We start from the raw sequence: 17480 nt of genomic DNA on the forward strand, positions 1-17480 counted from the left end.
GACTCAGGAAGAAAGAAGTTAAAATTAGGTTTGTTTGTTTTTTTTAAAACAGTATTCAAAGCTAATGTGCACCAGGGGGAGGGTGAGAATGTGGATGCATTAGAAACCTCGTCATGCCCTGAAACGTCAATGCTAATCTCTCTCTGCGTTGAATACGAACACATTCATTTAACAAGGTACGTACTTAGTGTAGGGTGGGTGTACTAAGCTGGATTGAACACATGCCAAGAATTTCCAGCCATGTGAGGGAAACACAAAACAGGTCTAACTTTCATTAAGGTAGAACAGGTTTCAGAACTGGGAAGAACGTATTTCTGGGCCAACCAACAAGGTTCCTGAGGCTTTCCTCATCACCTCTAAGGATATACTGAATATCTCTGAAGTTAGTGGCCATCTCCCTTTTAAACTAAAGAGGATCCCAGCTCCACATTATTAAGAGTTTATTGATTCAGAGGATGACTGAGAAGTTGAACGATTTGGGAACATCTAACTAGCTCACCCCACTAAGAAGCAGGTGACCTTTAAAGGTACTTTACAGACTCTGGTTCTTCAATGAGGGAGTCGGTGGGCATGTTATTGTAATTTTCAATATTTTTTATAACTGGCTTTGTTGCCATGTACATCCTTAAAGAAACCAGAACAGTATTCAAGAACACCCATCACAGTGCTTAACAAGATTTAATGTACATTTATTCTTAACATGTGGAACATATAAAGATTTTATACTGAATAAATGATATTCATTAAGCCAGAGGAAAAGGAGGAATTTACATCAAGTTTTTTTTTCTTTTTTCTTTTTTAACTACATTATCTTGAAATACAAATGCGGATTCTCATCACTGAAAAATCTTTGAAGTTGTGTTTCTTCCTTTTTTCTGTATATTTCTTTTTTTTGTCTGTACTGATAACCATTTTCTAAATCAATCCATACGCAACCATTTCCACACCTTGATTCATGAAGCAATTGTGATCGGCTGCTCTCCCGAAATAGAGCATGACTTTATACATACAGAAACTTGTACATTACCCTCGGTTTTTTTTTGTTTTTTTTGTTTTTTGTTTTTGTGTTTTTTGTTTTTTTGGAGATATGGCCCTAATGAAAAAAATATATAAAATAAAAATAAAAAATTATTTAAATCTACCATCACTTTGTAGTTACCACATCATGAAAAAGAAACTAAAAACTTTGTACTAAAAAAAAAAAAAAGGAAAAAGAAAAGAAAAAAATGAGGGTATGTTCAATGTACAACTTCTATATACATCACGGCCCTTAGGCAGTAAAAAAAAAATATTTAAAAAATGATTAAAGGAATTGTGAAGAACTGTCATCGTGGAAGGTCAAACAATAGATAGCAGACATGACAGTAGTGGTGAGGAAGCAATTTACGTTGATCGTCATCAGGTATGTGTTTTCAATCTTAACCTTAAAAAAACAAACTTTTTGCCCCTAGCCTAATGTAACCATTCTCCTGTGGAGAAACTGATATCATTTCATAGTTTGACTACTGACGGACACATCGCCTTGATCCCTATACCTACATGACTAGAAGTGTCTATTGCACAGAGGTTTGGGTGATGGGATATGGGTATTTTTACTTTCCTGAAAAAAAAAAACACACAGGAAGTTGGTATGTTGCTTTTCACCTTTTTTGTTTCAAAGTGGTGAAGTTTTCCGGTCATAAAATGTTTTGCCACAACTTTTTAAGTCACTAATTTGCTTCCCAAAAAATATGCAATACAAACATGGAAAAGAACACTGAAAAGGAAATCTATGAAAACAAAAAGTGACCTTTGAATGTACTAGACAGCAACTTTGGTTAAAAAAAAAATAAAATAAAAGGATGTACTTATACACATAGACAGCAAATATTAATTTTATAACTGTTCAAATTAATTTCTTTAATTCCCAATTGGTAAATAGTGAATGGGGCAGAGGAGCAAAGATTTTTTCCTTCTTTCTATGCTGGATAAACAAGAACAGAAAACAGCCAGTTATAGGGGACCCTCTAATCTTCACCCACACATGCTTGGCTTCTCACGTATGTCATAACTGCCCAATCTGAAAGAGTACATCACAGATGACAGAGGCAACCAGAGAGTTCAGGACAGCTGATATCGAGATATCCAGCAAACGGCCCTCGTGCAAAAGGAACTCTGAGCGGTTTTCGTCCACTCTGGCCATGGCCAGCAAGGCCTTGGCCGCCCTGCACATCATGTCTACGCTAGGTGGTTCCAGAGGTGGAGGTTGCATGTGCATGAGGTTATGCTGGCTCTGCTGGTACTGGGCCATAGTGACCCCATCCTCTAGGAAGCTTATCAAGTTTCCGATGCTTCCCTTCTGCACAGCTATCGCCCTTGCTGCTAACGCATCCCCTTGGGCAAGGTTCGATAAGAGCGCCATGGACATTTCTCGGCAGACCGGGTTTTTGCGGTCTCCAACGTACCTAACTAGAGTAGCGTAGAGTTTCTCCTGACGGCTGAACGGAGGGGTGGCCAAGATAAGGTCCACATTATTATCCTGGATGCTGAGCTTACACAGGGTCTCCAGCACAAGTCTCTGAGGCGACAGCACTGAGTTGGGTCCCACAGTGGGAAAGGGATCCTGCGCCTCTGCGGATGGGCACACCATCCAGTGTAGCAAGCCGTCCAAAATTGGCAAGCAGATACTTTCCGTGTAAGCAGACAAGTCTAGCTGCCCAGAAATGTTGGCTAATGTGACCAATGTATTATCCCTTAAGACCTCGAGGCAGTCCCACCACCACTCATTCTTGCTGCAGGTCACCCCTTTGTCCTCCTCTTCCTCTTTTTCATAGGTTTGGGGCGCCCGTTTTCTCTCTGGATGTTCATGGTGAAGAAGAATCAGCTTCCCCAGGATCAGCACCAGGCCTGGATGTTTGGACATTTCGGCGTCATTGCCAGGCACAAAAGACAAGCTACGGACGATATTTGACACACAGATACAGCGCTTGGCCAAAGAGTCCTGCCAGTGGGCAATGGTGCATAGTGGAGTCTCATCTCGGCTCCTTGGCTCATCCTCAAGCAGTTTAATATTCCGGTGGCTTTTGGCTTCATGTATACCAAAGGGAAATTTACTGCTTTCGGTCTGGTTACTAGGGTTCGAGTCTTCGGGCAATGCTCCAGGCCGAGCTGACAAGACATCATCGATGGTTGCTATTATGCTTTTCTCTGGATGCTCCTCAAATTCACTTCTACCTTCCAGATCTTTCTTTTTTCCCAGGGAGCTGAGGGCAGGCAGTGTCCGCCTGCGAGGAGGAATTTCCATCTTGCTCTCGAAGTGAGTCTGGATATGCTCGGTTGTGTCACCTCCCCCAAGCTGCCAGTGGAGAAGCCCACTGTTGAATTCCTGAACACGGCCTAGTTTGTCAGATCGGTCAACAACAAACAGATTATTCTTCTTTACTATCTTTATTGGCAGTTTGTCAAATTTACTTGCTTGCTTTGGCCTCTCTTTTGGATCAACACTGGCATCGGGAGAGGCAAAAACCATGCTCTTATCTTCTGCTCCTGTCTTCTCATCGTCTTCATCTTCCTCCTCCTCGTCCTCATCTTCATCATCGTAATAATCGATACATTCAGCTTCTTCTTCTTCCTTTCCAGAGTCATCTGCCAAAGACTGACCATCGTCTTTCTTATTTGCGTTGTGATCAAGGGCTTTTTGACTGGGGTCTCCCACTTCATATTCCATTAGAATTCCAAAGATGTCAATCAGGCATTTTCTAAAGTACTCTACTAAAAGCTCAAGAAATCCCGATAACTGAGGAAAGAAAGAAGAAAAACAGGAAACGGTGTCATAGCGTCCAATTACAACCGAAAGGAAGGACACTTTCCATGGCAATAAATTAAGACTTATGAGACTCTCTCCACATACTCTACAATTTATGGACTGCCTGGCCAGGAGTGGTCAAGTGCACTGTCAAGGAAAACTAGCTTCCTCATCCTCTCATTATTACCTAAGTGTATCTTTATCTTGCTTTTTAATTATCGCTTACCTTCACAAACTACCCACATGATAACTTGGCTTCCTTTACGCTTTGTATTCTCAAAGGTAATGTTGCACATCGCTCTTTTCTTTTTTAAACTTATACACAGACCTTATTATTGGAAGGGGAAGGCTTGGATTTCATAGACTCACTTGCTTAAAGTGGTTTCTTCCCTTCCATTACCTACAGGAGTATTTTTGCCTTTATTTTTTATGGCTATTAATTTTATGATTTTTTGATGATTATGTTGCCTCAGGTGCCATAGGTTATCTTAATACAAGCTTTCCCCTTAAATTTTTCTTTTTAAGAGTAGATGATCTTAGCAAAACTGCTTCTTGTAAAAACTGAAAACAAATCAATTCAGGCCCTGATAAACAAACCAGGAAGTTAAGCAGAATTAGTTTTTACATTTCAATTACTCATATCTAACTTCAGCTGGTAGAAACAAAAATTACTAATTGATAAATACTACTGTATTACTTTGAACAAAAAATACTTCCCCTGGCAAAAACAAGTTACAGAAATCACCCTTACCCCTTACCCCCCATGTTTCATCTCTTTAAGTTAAGATCGAAAGCACAACTACAGAGAAGAAATACTGTACTGCCTAGGTTTCTAAGTGGCCAGTTTAGGACACTGTAGAAACAGTGAGCATGTGTTTTTCTTTTTAAAAGATCAAACTTTATTTTGGGAGGAAAATAGGGTTACTGATAGGGCAATTTTGGTTATGAAAAGAGACAATTAGCAGTTTGCCCACCATAGGCATGAAATTTAATTTTTCTAGTAAAGACAGAGTAATTTTATTTATTTTTTCCATACTTGTCTCCTGAAGAGACCTCATGTAACTTTTACATTGTTTTACAAGTAGAGAAAAAGTTACACTTCGGTATTAGTCAGTGCTTGGGGGTGATTTAAGGAAAAGGAAAGGAGATACTTTATTTATTATTTCAACTAGAGAATTAAGGAAAAAAAATAGGTTTACCCAGGAGCACAGAATTAGTGGCTCATTCCAGCTGTCAAAGAATTACAGGATCTCAGAGTTGGCTGAACCTTCAGGGGTCACTTAATCCAACCCACACCAGACCTTCTACTAGCTTCCAACAGGTGGTCAGTTAGCTCATCCTTGGAAACCCCCAATGAGGGGCAAATTGCCCCCTATCAAGGCAGCTCCTTGCATGTCTGTTTGAATTTGCTTAGACAGTTTTTCTTTCATGGAGCTTACATAAGTCTATCAGAAGTGTCCCCAAATGTGTCTATTTCTGAACTCTGGGACAACAGGACTCCTTTTTATTTGCATTAACAGTCCTTCAAATAGTTGAAGAAAATGTTTCTGTTAAGATGACCTTTTCTAAGTTTACTTTATATTCCCCCCATTTCCTTCAAACTCTGTCATATGACATGATCGCGTATGGGGTGTCCTCAGTAAGCAGCAAAACCTATTCATCTTGAGCTTTTTATGCTTGGTTTTTTTTTTTATGGGGGGGAGGAGTTGTTTCTAAAATGAACTTTAAAAAAAATCAATACTAGAATATACTCCAGATTCTTTTTTTAGGCACAGGTCACTGTTAATACTTTTCTGGCTGCCATACTGAATTAATTTCTTCCTTCCTTCCTTCCTTCCTTCCTTCCTTCCTTCCTTCCTTCCTTCCTTCCTTCCTATACTGAATTAATTTCTTCCTTCCTTCCTTCCTTCCTTCCTTCCTTCCTTCTCTCTCTCTCTTTCAGGGGAGGGGATGGTGCGATGGTTAAGTCCACCAAAATTTAATTTCCCATTTCAATCCCTGACATTGGCAATAACTTTATTGAGTTTTGTTACATTGTGATCAATGCCCATCTACTGGTTAGTGTCACCAACATCAGCAAATTAGTGGATTATGTCTGTGTTGACACATTTGTTCTCAGCCTAATAGTTTTGTTTAATTGTCTCTTTAAAAAACCCCCCAACAATTAGCTTTGGTGAAAAAAGGCTAAGTACAAGCACAGTTAATCACTCTGGCAGGGCAAACAAACACAAGAAAATGTGTTAATAGCCTTTAATGAAGAAAGCATTAATAGTTAAATAAACAAACTATTAGGTTGAAAACAGAAATGTCAACACAGACATAGTTTACTAAATTGCTGACTGTAAATGAATATTAACCACAACACAAAGAGGTCAGGATGAGAATTATCAGAAACAGCTATAATTTGAAGAGACTAAAATTTGTCTCTATCCTATGTCAAGAGTTACTGTTTTTTGGATTACTGTATTTCATGGCAACCAGAAACAGTGGCTTGTGACAGTGAAGGTGATTAAAAATGCCAGCCGTGCTAGCCAAAATTAACCCCATCATCAATCCCAGCACTACACATGAGTTAAATCTTGCAGAAGTCTCCTCCAGCCCTTTCTTTGGGTGTGAGGGCTATTTCTCTTACCTGGGAGAGATTGAATGTAGCCACGGTGCTATCATCATAGAGAAGGATATTAATAGTGTCCAAAGCCCACGTGCTTTCAGCCAAAAGGCCCGATTTCAGGGACATCATTACACGCCAGGCCTCAGGAGTAACTGAGAAAAGGTAGAAAATTAACATCAGTGATTGTGATGGTCTAAAGACTAAATGAGCTGAGGGGGAAGAAATGTGAAATGAAGGTGCAGACTACAGAAGGCAGAATGCTAACAATGCTGACTTTAAAGGCTAAGTCTGGAAGCTTTCTGGTTCAAAACTGGGGTGCTGAGCTAGAGAGCAATTTACGTTCAAATGCGCTTCCAATATTTTTTGTAGGCTGCACATGAACTAAATATACTTCTCCTGGTAGTAAGTAAATAATGTCTTTCATTCATTCTACTCTTTTTTGTTGTTGTTGTTGGGGGCGGTATGTGTAAAGGACATTAATTATGAATTTATTAATGACTTCCTAGTCAACAAATAAGAGTTGCTTTCTTCTTGCTGCTTTCTCTTTTTACAAATCCTGGGAGGACTACTAGTCATAGACAGTGTAAGCAGAGTATATCTTAAAATAATACAGGTTCAACAAATATAAAAGCAGGGTCCAACACCCCCCCTCCCCCATTCACTTTCTCATAATGAGAAGGTAAGGAATACAAGCACACTTGGAGGACTCCTGGATTTGCAGGGCCTGCTAAACAGAGACAACAGGCTACAACCAATCAGAGAAATTATACGTGGCTTAATAAGATATGGGGCAGGTAGGTGGCACAGTGGATAGAGTGCTGAGCCTGGAGTAAGGAAGACTTCTCTTTCTCAGTTCAAATCCAGCCCCAGACATTCAGTAGCTGTATTTCCCTAGGCAAATCACATTACTCTGCCTCAGTTTCTTCATTTGTAAAATGAGCTGGAGAATGGAAGGGTAAACCACTCCAGTACCTTTGCCAAGAAAGCCCCAAGAGGGGTCATGAATGATTAAACAGCAGCACTGATGAGGTATATGAAGTTGCTTACGATGGTTATAAAGTGAAGTTCATCGTAAAGGGGCCAGAAGAGAGGATGTGAGATATTAAATCTAGGGGAGCTGGGGCAGGCAAAGCCTCACCAGGTATAAGATGAGACTGATTCTCACAATCTTTGATATAAAATGTTCTCCATCTTCCATCGCTTTCTACGAAAGGCTTTCTGTTGTTGTCGGTCATTTCAAATTAGCAGAGTTATTGAGAAATTTTAGAAATATTTCCCCTTGCCAACTGAGGACACAACAGTGTGCTCCATTTCGGTTTACTGTATTTCAAAGAGCCTCCTATAAAACTCAGAAAAAATAGTGTGTACTCTTAGTCATCTAAAAACTTTCTAATAAGAATTCAGAGCAGCCTGAACAGGTCAGTACTAAAGCCAGAAAGCAGCTTGCCTCACATATGGGGTGTGTATGTGTGCGTGTGCGTGTGCGTGTGTGTAGGAGGTCTGTATCAATTATTTATATCATATTAGTGAAACTTCTTCTTGTCTTTAGATCAGTTCCTAGGCCGTAAATGAAGTTACGGAGTGGTTTTTCCTTTAAAATGTCTGGAGTTATTTTCAAGTCCTAATAAGCTCTTTGATACCACTGTTAAGTAGGTGTTATCATAATATATTTTAAGTAACTTGCCTAAGGTCACCCAGTAGTTAAATAAAAATGCAGAGTCAATAATTCAGCTCCTGACTTGCTGCCTGGTGCTCTAATCACTGAAGCACATGCCATTTACCAATTAAAATGCTATTTTCAGGTTCCCCTTCAGTGTTTCCTCAATTCAGGTTTTTTTTTTTCTTCCAGTAATTCCTTCTGTAAAACAATGCCCTGACACTCAGAAGTGTTATGAAGTTTCCTCTTTAAGGCTTTATCTGAAATTCTAACGTCTATTGGAATTAACTACGGAAGATGATGCTTGTAATGCTTACCAATATCTTTTGAGGTAATCTTTCGTCTTTGTTTCAAGACAGGTTGTGATGCTTCTACGGACCCCGGAGGAAAGGTGATCTCTCGTCGAATTGGGGGTGGCTGGGGTGGTGGCCCTGTGACCTGTGATGCTGGAACTGCGGGTATAACCTTCTGCATCTTCATGGAGGGCAAGAAGGGAGATTTGCTTGGAGACATGCGGTTCTCTAAGGAGCGTTGGAAAGATGCTGGGCTGGGAGCCCTGGAGATGTGGTTTGGCATCGACGGTGTTGTCTGGTAGGATGACTGAGGTCGAGTGATGGGCTGCATGGAGGCTGAAGATGACATATAAGGCTGCCGTTGGTTGACATGAGAAGGCCACTGGCTCTCGTGGTTTATCCTCTGATCAGGTACCATCATTTCATCAGTGCGGTTCATTCCTGGATAAGGGGGAGCCTGTGCAGGGCCTCCTGGACCTTGCCTGTTCTGGTATGGATAAGGCATATCATTTCGTGTTGGCCACATATTCTGCTGAGGACCCTCGGTTGAGGATGATTGCATGGGGCCACCAATCATCTGAGGAGGTATACCATGTTGCTGCATCTGACCTGGGCCCTGCATTCGTTCTCTGTTGTAAGGATATGGATACTGTCCCTGGATGGGCCTCCTGTCTGGTCCAGAGTAAGTACTACCATACTGGTTATACATTTCTTGCTGCTGGCTGCCATACTGAACATTATACATGTCTCCCTCATGGCGTTTTGCTGGGGGCCCATACATGCCATCCATGTGACGTTTGTAGTTCTGAAATTAATTTAAAATAAATTATATAAATGTGCTCTTAGGGAAATAATTATACACATCTACTTTTAAATTATGGAAAAGAAAAAAAAGAAACGACCTAATAGGAAATTCATGTAAAAGAGAGAAAGGGTCCTATAAATATTGAGGAATGGCAATTTGTGATTATTTTTCAATACTAATAGTATGCCTGAGGAAGATATTTTATAGCACTCAGAGGTTTTAGATATTGAAAACTTTCATAATAATAAACAAATAAATTCAAAGTGTGTCCTTTTCACACTGGAATTTCCTAGAGTAACCAATGCACCACAAAAATCCAAGGACATTATTTGTAGGAGAATGATACAATAACAGTAACTGATAGTGCTTCGGGATTTGAAAAGTGCTATATATACATTATCTCATCAAGGGGTAGGCAAATCTTGAAGGGTCCTATGATAAAATAAATTACCTGACCCATCTCTAGGCTAGGCTACCACTTACACATGGATTTAGGTAACTTTTCAGGCTACGCTAACATTACCTAACATGAACATTCCCATGGGCAGAACCATCTTTGGTCCCATCCAAGTCTACATCATAAGCTCCAATGAAATCCTGGATTGGTTTTAGTTTCTGAAGGGGCATGATCAGGAATAAAGTCTCTGGTCCACTTTTCTCTCTAAAGCATTCTCTGGGTCATTCTAATACCTTAATATTCTCCTATACTGATTTTTCATCAGTTGGTGAATTGCCAATGTACTCATGATTGTTCTTAGACAGTATGTTCTTTTATTGTGGAAATCTAGGTAAGTTAAATTAGTTCAGTAATAAATCACTCTGTCATATACATTTACTCAATATAAATGTTAAAAAAGGAGAAAACAAAACAAAAACCCTCTCTAATTTGCTAAAAACTTTCCAAAAAGATCTTGGTACTCTATGAGTATGAAAAAAAAATCATACCATGAGGTGCACATACCTTCACCATTATTTTTAACTAGCTAAGCAGAAATACTATAAAATTAAAGTAAACTGGAAATAACTGCCTAGCTTTATTCTTATATAGGGCTACTATAGCTATTCAAATGTAAGTTAGATAATTCAATGAATTAATTAAAAAAGTAAAATAAGTTAACCACATTCCAAATACATTAGCATTTATTATTTTAAACTAGACACTAAAAATTCTGTTCAGCACACAGGAAGGATATGGTTTCTGCCTTAAATTCTGAAGTGGCTATGATAGACAGAAACTGAAGACATACATTCCAAACACCCTTGTTATAAAATATTATACGATGTGTCAGAGTTGTTCTAATGCGCTTCATGATATTATAAGTAATATTTATTTTTGAGATTTCAGAATCTCTGCTATGTCTTCTGGTGCTGAATATGAAACATACCCCTAATCCTTTATATAAAAAAAGAGATGTTTAAATATTTTGTTAAATTTTGTAACCTAATCTGGTGAAATAGTAATACTAATTAAATGAATCAAGCTTCATGCCTGAGGAAAACCAGTTTTTTAAAGGGACAGGGAGAAGAATGATTCCCATCTCCTTTATGCCTTACCGGTTGCTGTGGATATATTCCAGGCTGGTGTGCTCCATAGGGTGGCTGTCCTGAGGGAGGTCCTTGTCCAGGATACTGCTGTCCATAAGGTTCATGCCTACAATGGTGTAATTCAAAGAAGACCATCAACTACCAGAGAAGCTTCAGGTCAAGGGAGAAAGAACCAACTCAGCTTTGTAAAACTCAGACTTGCATTCTCTTTAACTCGTCATTCAATTTCCAAACAAAAGTACTTAGTAGCAGCAACACTTTATTTTTTAGTAAAAGGGATGGGAACACCCATTTCAGGTAATGATGCCAAACTCTTGGCATGGCTGCTGGTTAATAGGTGTCACAGGAATACTGGTTGAACAAGCAAGCACCTCGCATGACGCCGGTCAAATTCCTTGGCCTTTGAGCTGAAGCTCCGCCTGCTACATGAATGGATTTGTTACACCAAGGAGTTGTTGCACAAGATTTTAACTTGCAAAATCCTTAAATGAAGGCAGGAGTAAGAAACAGGGATTCAGGAAACTAAAGAAGTATATATGTATATATACACAGACACAGACACAGACACACACACACACCCACAGAGTTTCTGCTACTCCCTGACAAGGGAGTTCTTATTTTAATAAGTTCCTATTTTCTTAATAATACATTTAAAAATTACTTCAAATGTTATTAAATTTGCTGACTGTAGTATTCCTTCCCAATACAATGTAAAAATGAAACATTCCATACATTAAAAATATCACGAATGAAGCCTGTGCTATTTGGCTCTAATCTGGTTTATTAATCTTAATATTTAATAAGAAATACAAGGCAAAGGCACAGGAGAAATTGGCTAATAAGAAAGGAAAAGGACAGGGATAGGGGCTGGATAGGAAGTCCTAGATGAGGAAATGCTCACTGCCAATGCAGGTTGGTATATTCTCTGAAACTGGTGGTCTTAAGAGAATTACCTAGAACACATACAGATTAAGTGACTTGTCCAGGATCTCAAAGACACATTTATCTGGATTCAATTTAAATTTACAAGCATACATTAAACACCTAACATGTACCAGGCACTGGGGATACAGTAACCAAAAAAATTAAAACAGTCCCTGCTCTCAAAGAGCTTATATTTTCAACTAGACTGGGTCAGAATTTCTACTATTAAGGGGTAAGTTAACTGCTCTTCTCACCTTCCAACCAAGTGGCAGAAGCTGTAGATTGACGTTTTAAAACTAGGTCAGGTAAAGTTCTTGAAAACACAGTAGAGGAAATAGGAAAAAAAATGCTTGCTTCAGAAAAGCAATGGTATGGAATTCTAAGAGCATCTTTTTGAACAGTGTCTCCTAAACCTGCCTGTTCCACCCCAAACTCCCAAACAAATCAAAATATTGTATGCCAAATGCTTGTACTTATTAGAACTATAATGGTTATCTAATGAATACAGATGTTGCAGAGAAATCAAGATCCTCACTTGCTGGCTAGGATAATGATTAGGAGAAGACATGTCTAGGGTCACTGCTAGAAGGCACTGTATCCGTATTGTTTTGAACAGGTGGTCCCATGCTGCCTTTTCAGGCAGGCTATAATTTGACTTATAAATTGACAGGCTATAAATTTAATGAGAGCCAGGAACTTATACTTCTTATTTCAAGGGAAAAAAATCCTTTAAGCATTTCTGAGATAAGCTATGCTACAAGTGTGGTTTTACTTATCTAGAAAGGTCTTAATAATGCTTTTCCCCCTCTTAACACCTCCCCCTCCCCAATATAGAAAAAAATTCTTCTTCTAAATTCAATCTGTTGGGCAGGTATAGAGTTTATTGACTAGGAGATGCAATTTTCAGAAAAAGAGGTACCCTATACCTAAATAACGAGCCTTTACAAAGGTAACTTTTTTCTAAGCATCTATTTTAGGCTGGGAATTAAATTACATTGGGAATTACTTAATTCCCAATGTAGTTTTCTCAATAGTTCAGCTCTGAACTCTTTTCATATTTATTTTATGCAAAAATAACTTTTACTGCTTTTTATCTTTCAGATACATTTCTTTGAATTGCTTTTCTTCTATAAACGTAAAACTAAACCTAAATAGATATTACAGCTTTCTCTTTTTCAAAGGTGCCAAGGAAGAAAAGCCTGTGCTCTCTGGCGCCTATTGGACTTTTTATTTAAAACTGGCCTCTATGTCAAAAAGGAAGAAGTAGAAAGCCATGGCAAGTCCACCTCCAAAGGTTTTCAAACGCCATCTGTGTACCTACAAACATAGCCTACAGGTTAATTCCCATTGTAGTTTTCTCAATGCATGGGCATGTCCCAAACCTATTTCAGAAGGAGATGAGAGATTAGGGATGTGGGAGTATAATAGAGAGGGAGGGAGAGAGAAAGAGAGAGAGAGAAAATTAAAGTCTAAGAATTTTTGCTTCAGTTCATGTAAACACAAATTTTTGCAAACTATAGTAATAAACCACAGTTATTACAAAAAATGAAAACATTTGATAGTTTTGAAATGAAATGATAGTTTTGAGAAATGTGCTTTTTTATTTCAAATAGTAAAGACTGAGTACATGGAGAGAAGATTTCTAACACATTTAAGCCAAGTGAAGCGTATTTTTATAACTTGGGTGGTTTGGCACTTTCGTCTACATAAATACTCTTGCATTTTAAAGACTGAAGATTCTGCTCTACCAGACACACATCAGGAGTCAGACATAGGAAGGCAGTGGTCTAACACACCCACGTGTAGATCAACAGTAGGCTGAATGAGTGGCCACTCCCTACCTCATTAATCTCCATAGAAACCAGAAACATAGTAATCATTAGTGGCTCAGTTACCAGAACTCAGTGTATGTACTGATCTGTTTCTCCCTCTTAGATGTGTATGGAGAAAAGACGGTTCCTATGAAAATGTTCTCTGCCTTCACCTTAGCAAAAACAAATCAAAACAAAACTCACCTTCTGTCGTAACTGGCCCCGTAGGGAAACTGCTGCCGTTGGCCCATTCCCATGTTGGACATCGCTCCTGCTGGGGCTTGGTTATACATGTCCTGCATCCCACTATTAGGCATCTGTCCTGGTGTCATGAAGGGTTCATTGCTTCCAGACACTGCAATATTTTACAGAAGGAATAACCACTAAAGGAAGGCCTGACAACCAAGCACTGATAGAAAAGCTTCAAGGCAAACTTCTACTTTTATCTATTTTTCTACAGGAAGTAATGTCCAGAACCCTAATAATTCCAGATGAACCATTCTAACAATGGTTACTGGTATCTGATGCCAAAATAAAGCAACAATCTTGAGAAGGCAGAATAGGGAATTTGGGTGCAATTAAATTTCAAGTGCAAAATGAGTTTTGGGGACTTGGGTATTTAAAGTGGGGAGAGTTCGTTTTGTCAGCAGAATCGCTTCTGCTCTCATGTTACCCAGGCAAGTAGATCCCAATCTATAAGAATCCCTCTGATCTTGAGCCTGGATATCATAAGGGCTTTGCTAGCTAGTTTCTAAAGTTCCTTGATGTTTCCATATGTTGTTCCCCTGCTGCCACACGGTCCATTGGCAGAACAAGAGGTGTCGGGATAGGCCAGCTGTAGGAAGGACCCAGCCCCTCACTTTACTGATCATCTCCACACACTTAGCCCCTTCTCTAAAACCTGGCAAGGTGGTGAGGTGCACTGTGTAGGGATGCAGATCTCCAGGCCTGAGTACTTGGGTACATGGAGAACCCCAAATGCAAGTACTTCTGAGGTCTGGTCTCAGGAGACACCAGTGGCACTCAGCACTGAGATTACTAGTCATACTCAAAACAAGAGTTCCACACCCTGGAGTCGAGTTCTGCAAACACCATATACAAATTTACTGGCCTATGAAACATAATGGAAAATGACTAGTACACCCACAGCCATATTTACTGATGTCAATGCACCCTTCCGAAACTCAGTTCTGAGGGAATTAAGAAGTAGCACATATCATTTCAAAATTTAGCATATTCTAAATTAGTGTTTTCACTGAAAGAAGACTGGAGGCTGAGAATCTATTTTTTAAACGAACAGAGGGATAGGTAGGTAGGTATGATTTCTGCCAAGAGGGTAATTTATAAAAAAAGAGAAACCCTTAAAAAAAATTCTTTCTGACCTACTAGATTTATCCAGGTGGTGACCTTTATGGAATCAGGATGAAGAAAATAGCTACAGAATTAGAGTAATTCCAATTAATGAAAGGAGAAACAACTGTATTTATAACAGAGAGTAGAGTTCCAATTAGGTCACATATGCAAATTAGCATAGGCCTAGGACCTGAAGGAAATTAGGCCAGACCCAGAAGAAACTAGCCTGTAGGCAATTAAGAATTTTAATAAAATTTTTAATTGACCCACAGTATTAATATTGAGCTTTTTCAGTCTATCGATAGTTTTTCTGTCCTAAGTATGAGAGAGACTGATGAAAATTTCCTAAGTTGGCAAAAAAAAAAAAAATTGGAAGCCTAATAAGTTTGAATAATGCACATGACAGAACTAAGCATATTATAATAGTATCTTTCACTATAATATCATATCTCTATAATGTGTTAAGATTTATAAAGTGCTTTTCCTACAACAACCCTATTAAATGGTTAGTGCCAGTATTAGCTCCATTTTACAACTAGAAACTAACGTTGCTAACTTGTTTAACTTCATACCGGTGCACTACGCTGCTCCAAGTTAGGTCAATTAGCATTTATTAATGACTACTATGTGTCTGGTAACCTATGTTAAGTGCTGGGGATACAAAGAAAGGCAAAAAATAAAAAATACCTATTCTCAAGGTGCTCAGAGTCTAATGGGGGTAGGGAGACGACATGCAAACAAGTCCACATAAACAGGATACATAGAGGATAAATGGGGGGTGGTTTCAGGGACGTTAGCTGAGACCCGAAGGAGGCCAAGAGGTGGATATCTGGAGGAAGAGCCTTCCAGCCATGGGGGGCACCACCAGCGGAAATGCCTGGAGTTGAGAGATGGAGTATTTCATGCAAGGAGGCCCCAATGTCACTTGTATCACAGGGTATGTGGAGAGATGTAATGCGTTCAAAGACTGGAGGAATGGGAAGAGGCCAGGACATGGAAGGCTTTAAAAGCCAAACAAAGGATTTTATAATTGACCCTGGAGTTAACGTTGGAGTTTACTGAAAGGGTTTGGGGGTGGGGTGGAGGTGAGGACTGGAGTGTCGGGAGTGACCTGATCGGAGCTGGGCTTTAGGAAGATCAATCTGACAGCTGAGTGCAGAGAGACTTGGGGTGGGAAGATTCACTAAGCAGGCTACTGCATTAGTCCAGTTGTGAAGTGATGAGGGCATGGACCAGGGTGGTGGCAGGGTCAGAGAGAAGGAGGTGGATATGAAATGGTCAGACAGGAAGGAGGAGAACCAAGGAGAGTAGGGTCACAAAAACCCAGAGAGAATAAATACCACAGGAAGAGAAGAGAGTGATCGACAGTCTCAAAGGACACGCAGAAGTGGAGGAGGATGTGGACTGAGAAAAGGCCTCTCAGAACCAGACCCTATGAGCCACATACACTGTTATATAGCTTTTATCATTTATCAAGTCAGTCTGTTTCTGGAGTATCATTCGCTCGTTTCTAAAATGAGGTGGCTGGACTAGATAGCCTCTGAAATCCCTTCTGCCTCCAGAACTGTGAACCTATGCAACATTTACATACTTATTATCTCACTAGAACCTGATGGTAGGCTAGGTATTATCAACATCATCTTACAGATAGATGAAAACTGAGGTAGAGCGGTTAAGAAATCTGTCTAAGGACACTGAGCTGGAGTCAAGAACTCAACACTCAGAACCCAAGGGCTCCTGATTTCAGGATCCGGCTTTCTCTATGACAACCTACTGCTTCATTTTTTGCAATAAGACAATACAAAAGACTCCCAGACTTTTGGTGATAATGGCTCTCATCAAAGCTCAGCCAATTCATTGGTGTACTGGTGTAATAAAACTGACAAGGGATGTAGGGGGAGAAGATGGCTTCCATTTCATTTGGGTCACAATCTAATTAGCACCTAAAGTAATCTAAGTAGCACCCAAATTTCCATTTTTTTTGGGGGGGGGAATGTTATTTTAATTTGGTCCCAATTATTTAAATGTTGTTAATTTACAGGGAGACAAAAAAAAAGCAGAAAAAAATTTGAGGAAAAGGGTTCGTTTAAGTCACTGTGTCACTTAGTTGATGATGGCAACGTATTACATTAAATGATGCTTAAATTCTATCTAGTTCTCTCTGGATAGGTTACAGTGTAGGACTGAAAATTTTCACCAACCTAAAACCTTGTAAGAAAGGATTTTTCTCTCTAAATAATACAAAGTGTGGGTTTTGTGAAATAAAAGGAATATGAAAATAGCCTGTCTGGCCTAGGATAGGTAAATAATTTGTTTAGTTTACAATAAACACCAAACCTAGATGCCCCAAAAGTTGCCTGCCTACACTTAGCTGCTTCCCTTTCCAAAGTCACAGAATTACAGAACTTAAAGGGACCCCAGTAGCATCTGGTGTAACCTATACCCCACTATCTATCAATTAACAAGCATTTATGAAGCAGTCTCTAGGTGTCAGATGCCGTGCTAAAAACGAAGACAGAAAGAAAGCTAATCCTGGCCCTCAAGAGGCTTACACTATATTTGGGGAGTGGGGCGCCTTCAAGATGCGCTGTATTCAGAACACAGACCAACACAAGGTAATCTGGAGCTCAGGGGGCAGAAAGGCTGAAGGAGTCAGGAAAGATCTTATGCAGACAGTGGTGTTGAAGATTAGCTCTG

At 39.5% G+C, this 17480-nt stretch overlaps 1 protein-coding gene across 7 annotated transcripts in view; it reads right to left on the reverse strand.

The window, feature by feature from the left end:
* Positions 1-659: 659 nt before the first annotated feature.
* ARID1B (AT-rich interaction domain 1B) overlaps positions 660-17480 on the reverse strand; it is a 563165-nt gene continuing 546344 nt past the window's right edge. For 6 of the 7 annotated variants that reach the window (XM_036766229.1, XM_036766233.1, XM_036766228.1 and 3 more), the window contains 5 exons: positions 13635-13785; positions 10705-10801; positions 8370-9150; positions 6417-6547; positions 801-3775 (listed from right to left, as the gene is read on the reverse strand). In XM_036766229.1, the coding sequence (XP_036622124.1) occupies positions 2045-3775; positions 6417-6547; positions 8370-9150; positions 10705-10801; positions 13635-13785 (2891 nt within the window). In that variant the 3' untranslated portion in view covers positions 801-2044. Of the gene's footprint in view, positions 3776-6416; positions 6548-8369; positions 9151-10704; positions 10802-13634; positions 13786-17480 lie in introns of all 7 variants that reach the window. The other variant, XM_036766234.1, reaches the window with a different exon arrangement.

Source organism: Trichosurus vulpecula, chromosome 7 (genome assembly GCF_011100635.1).
Source record: "Trichosurus vulpecula isolate mTriVul1 chromosome 7, mTriVul1.pri, whole genome shotgun sequence".
NCBI classification, from domain to species: Eukaryota; Metazoa; Chordata; class Mammalia; order Diprotodontia; family Phalangeridae; genus Trichosurus; species Trichosurus vulpecula.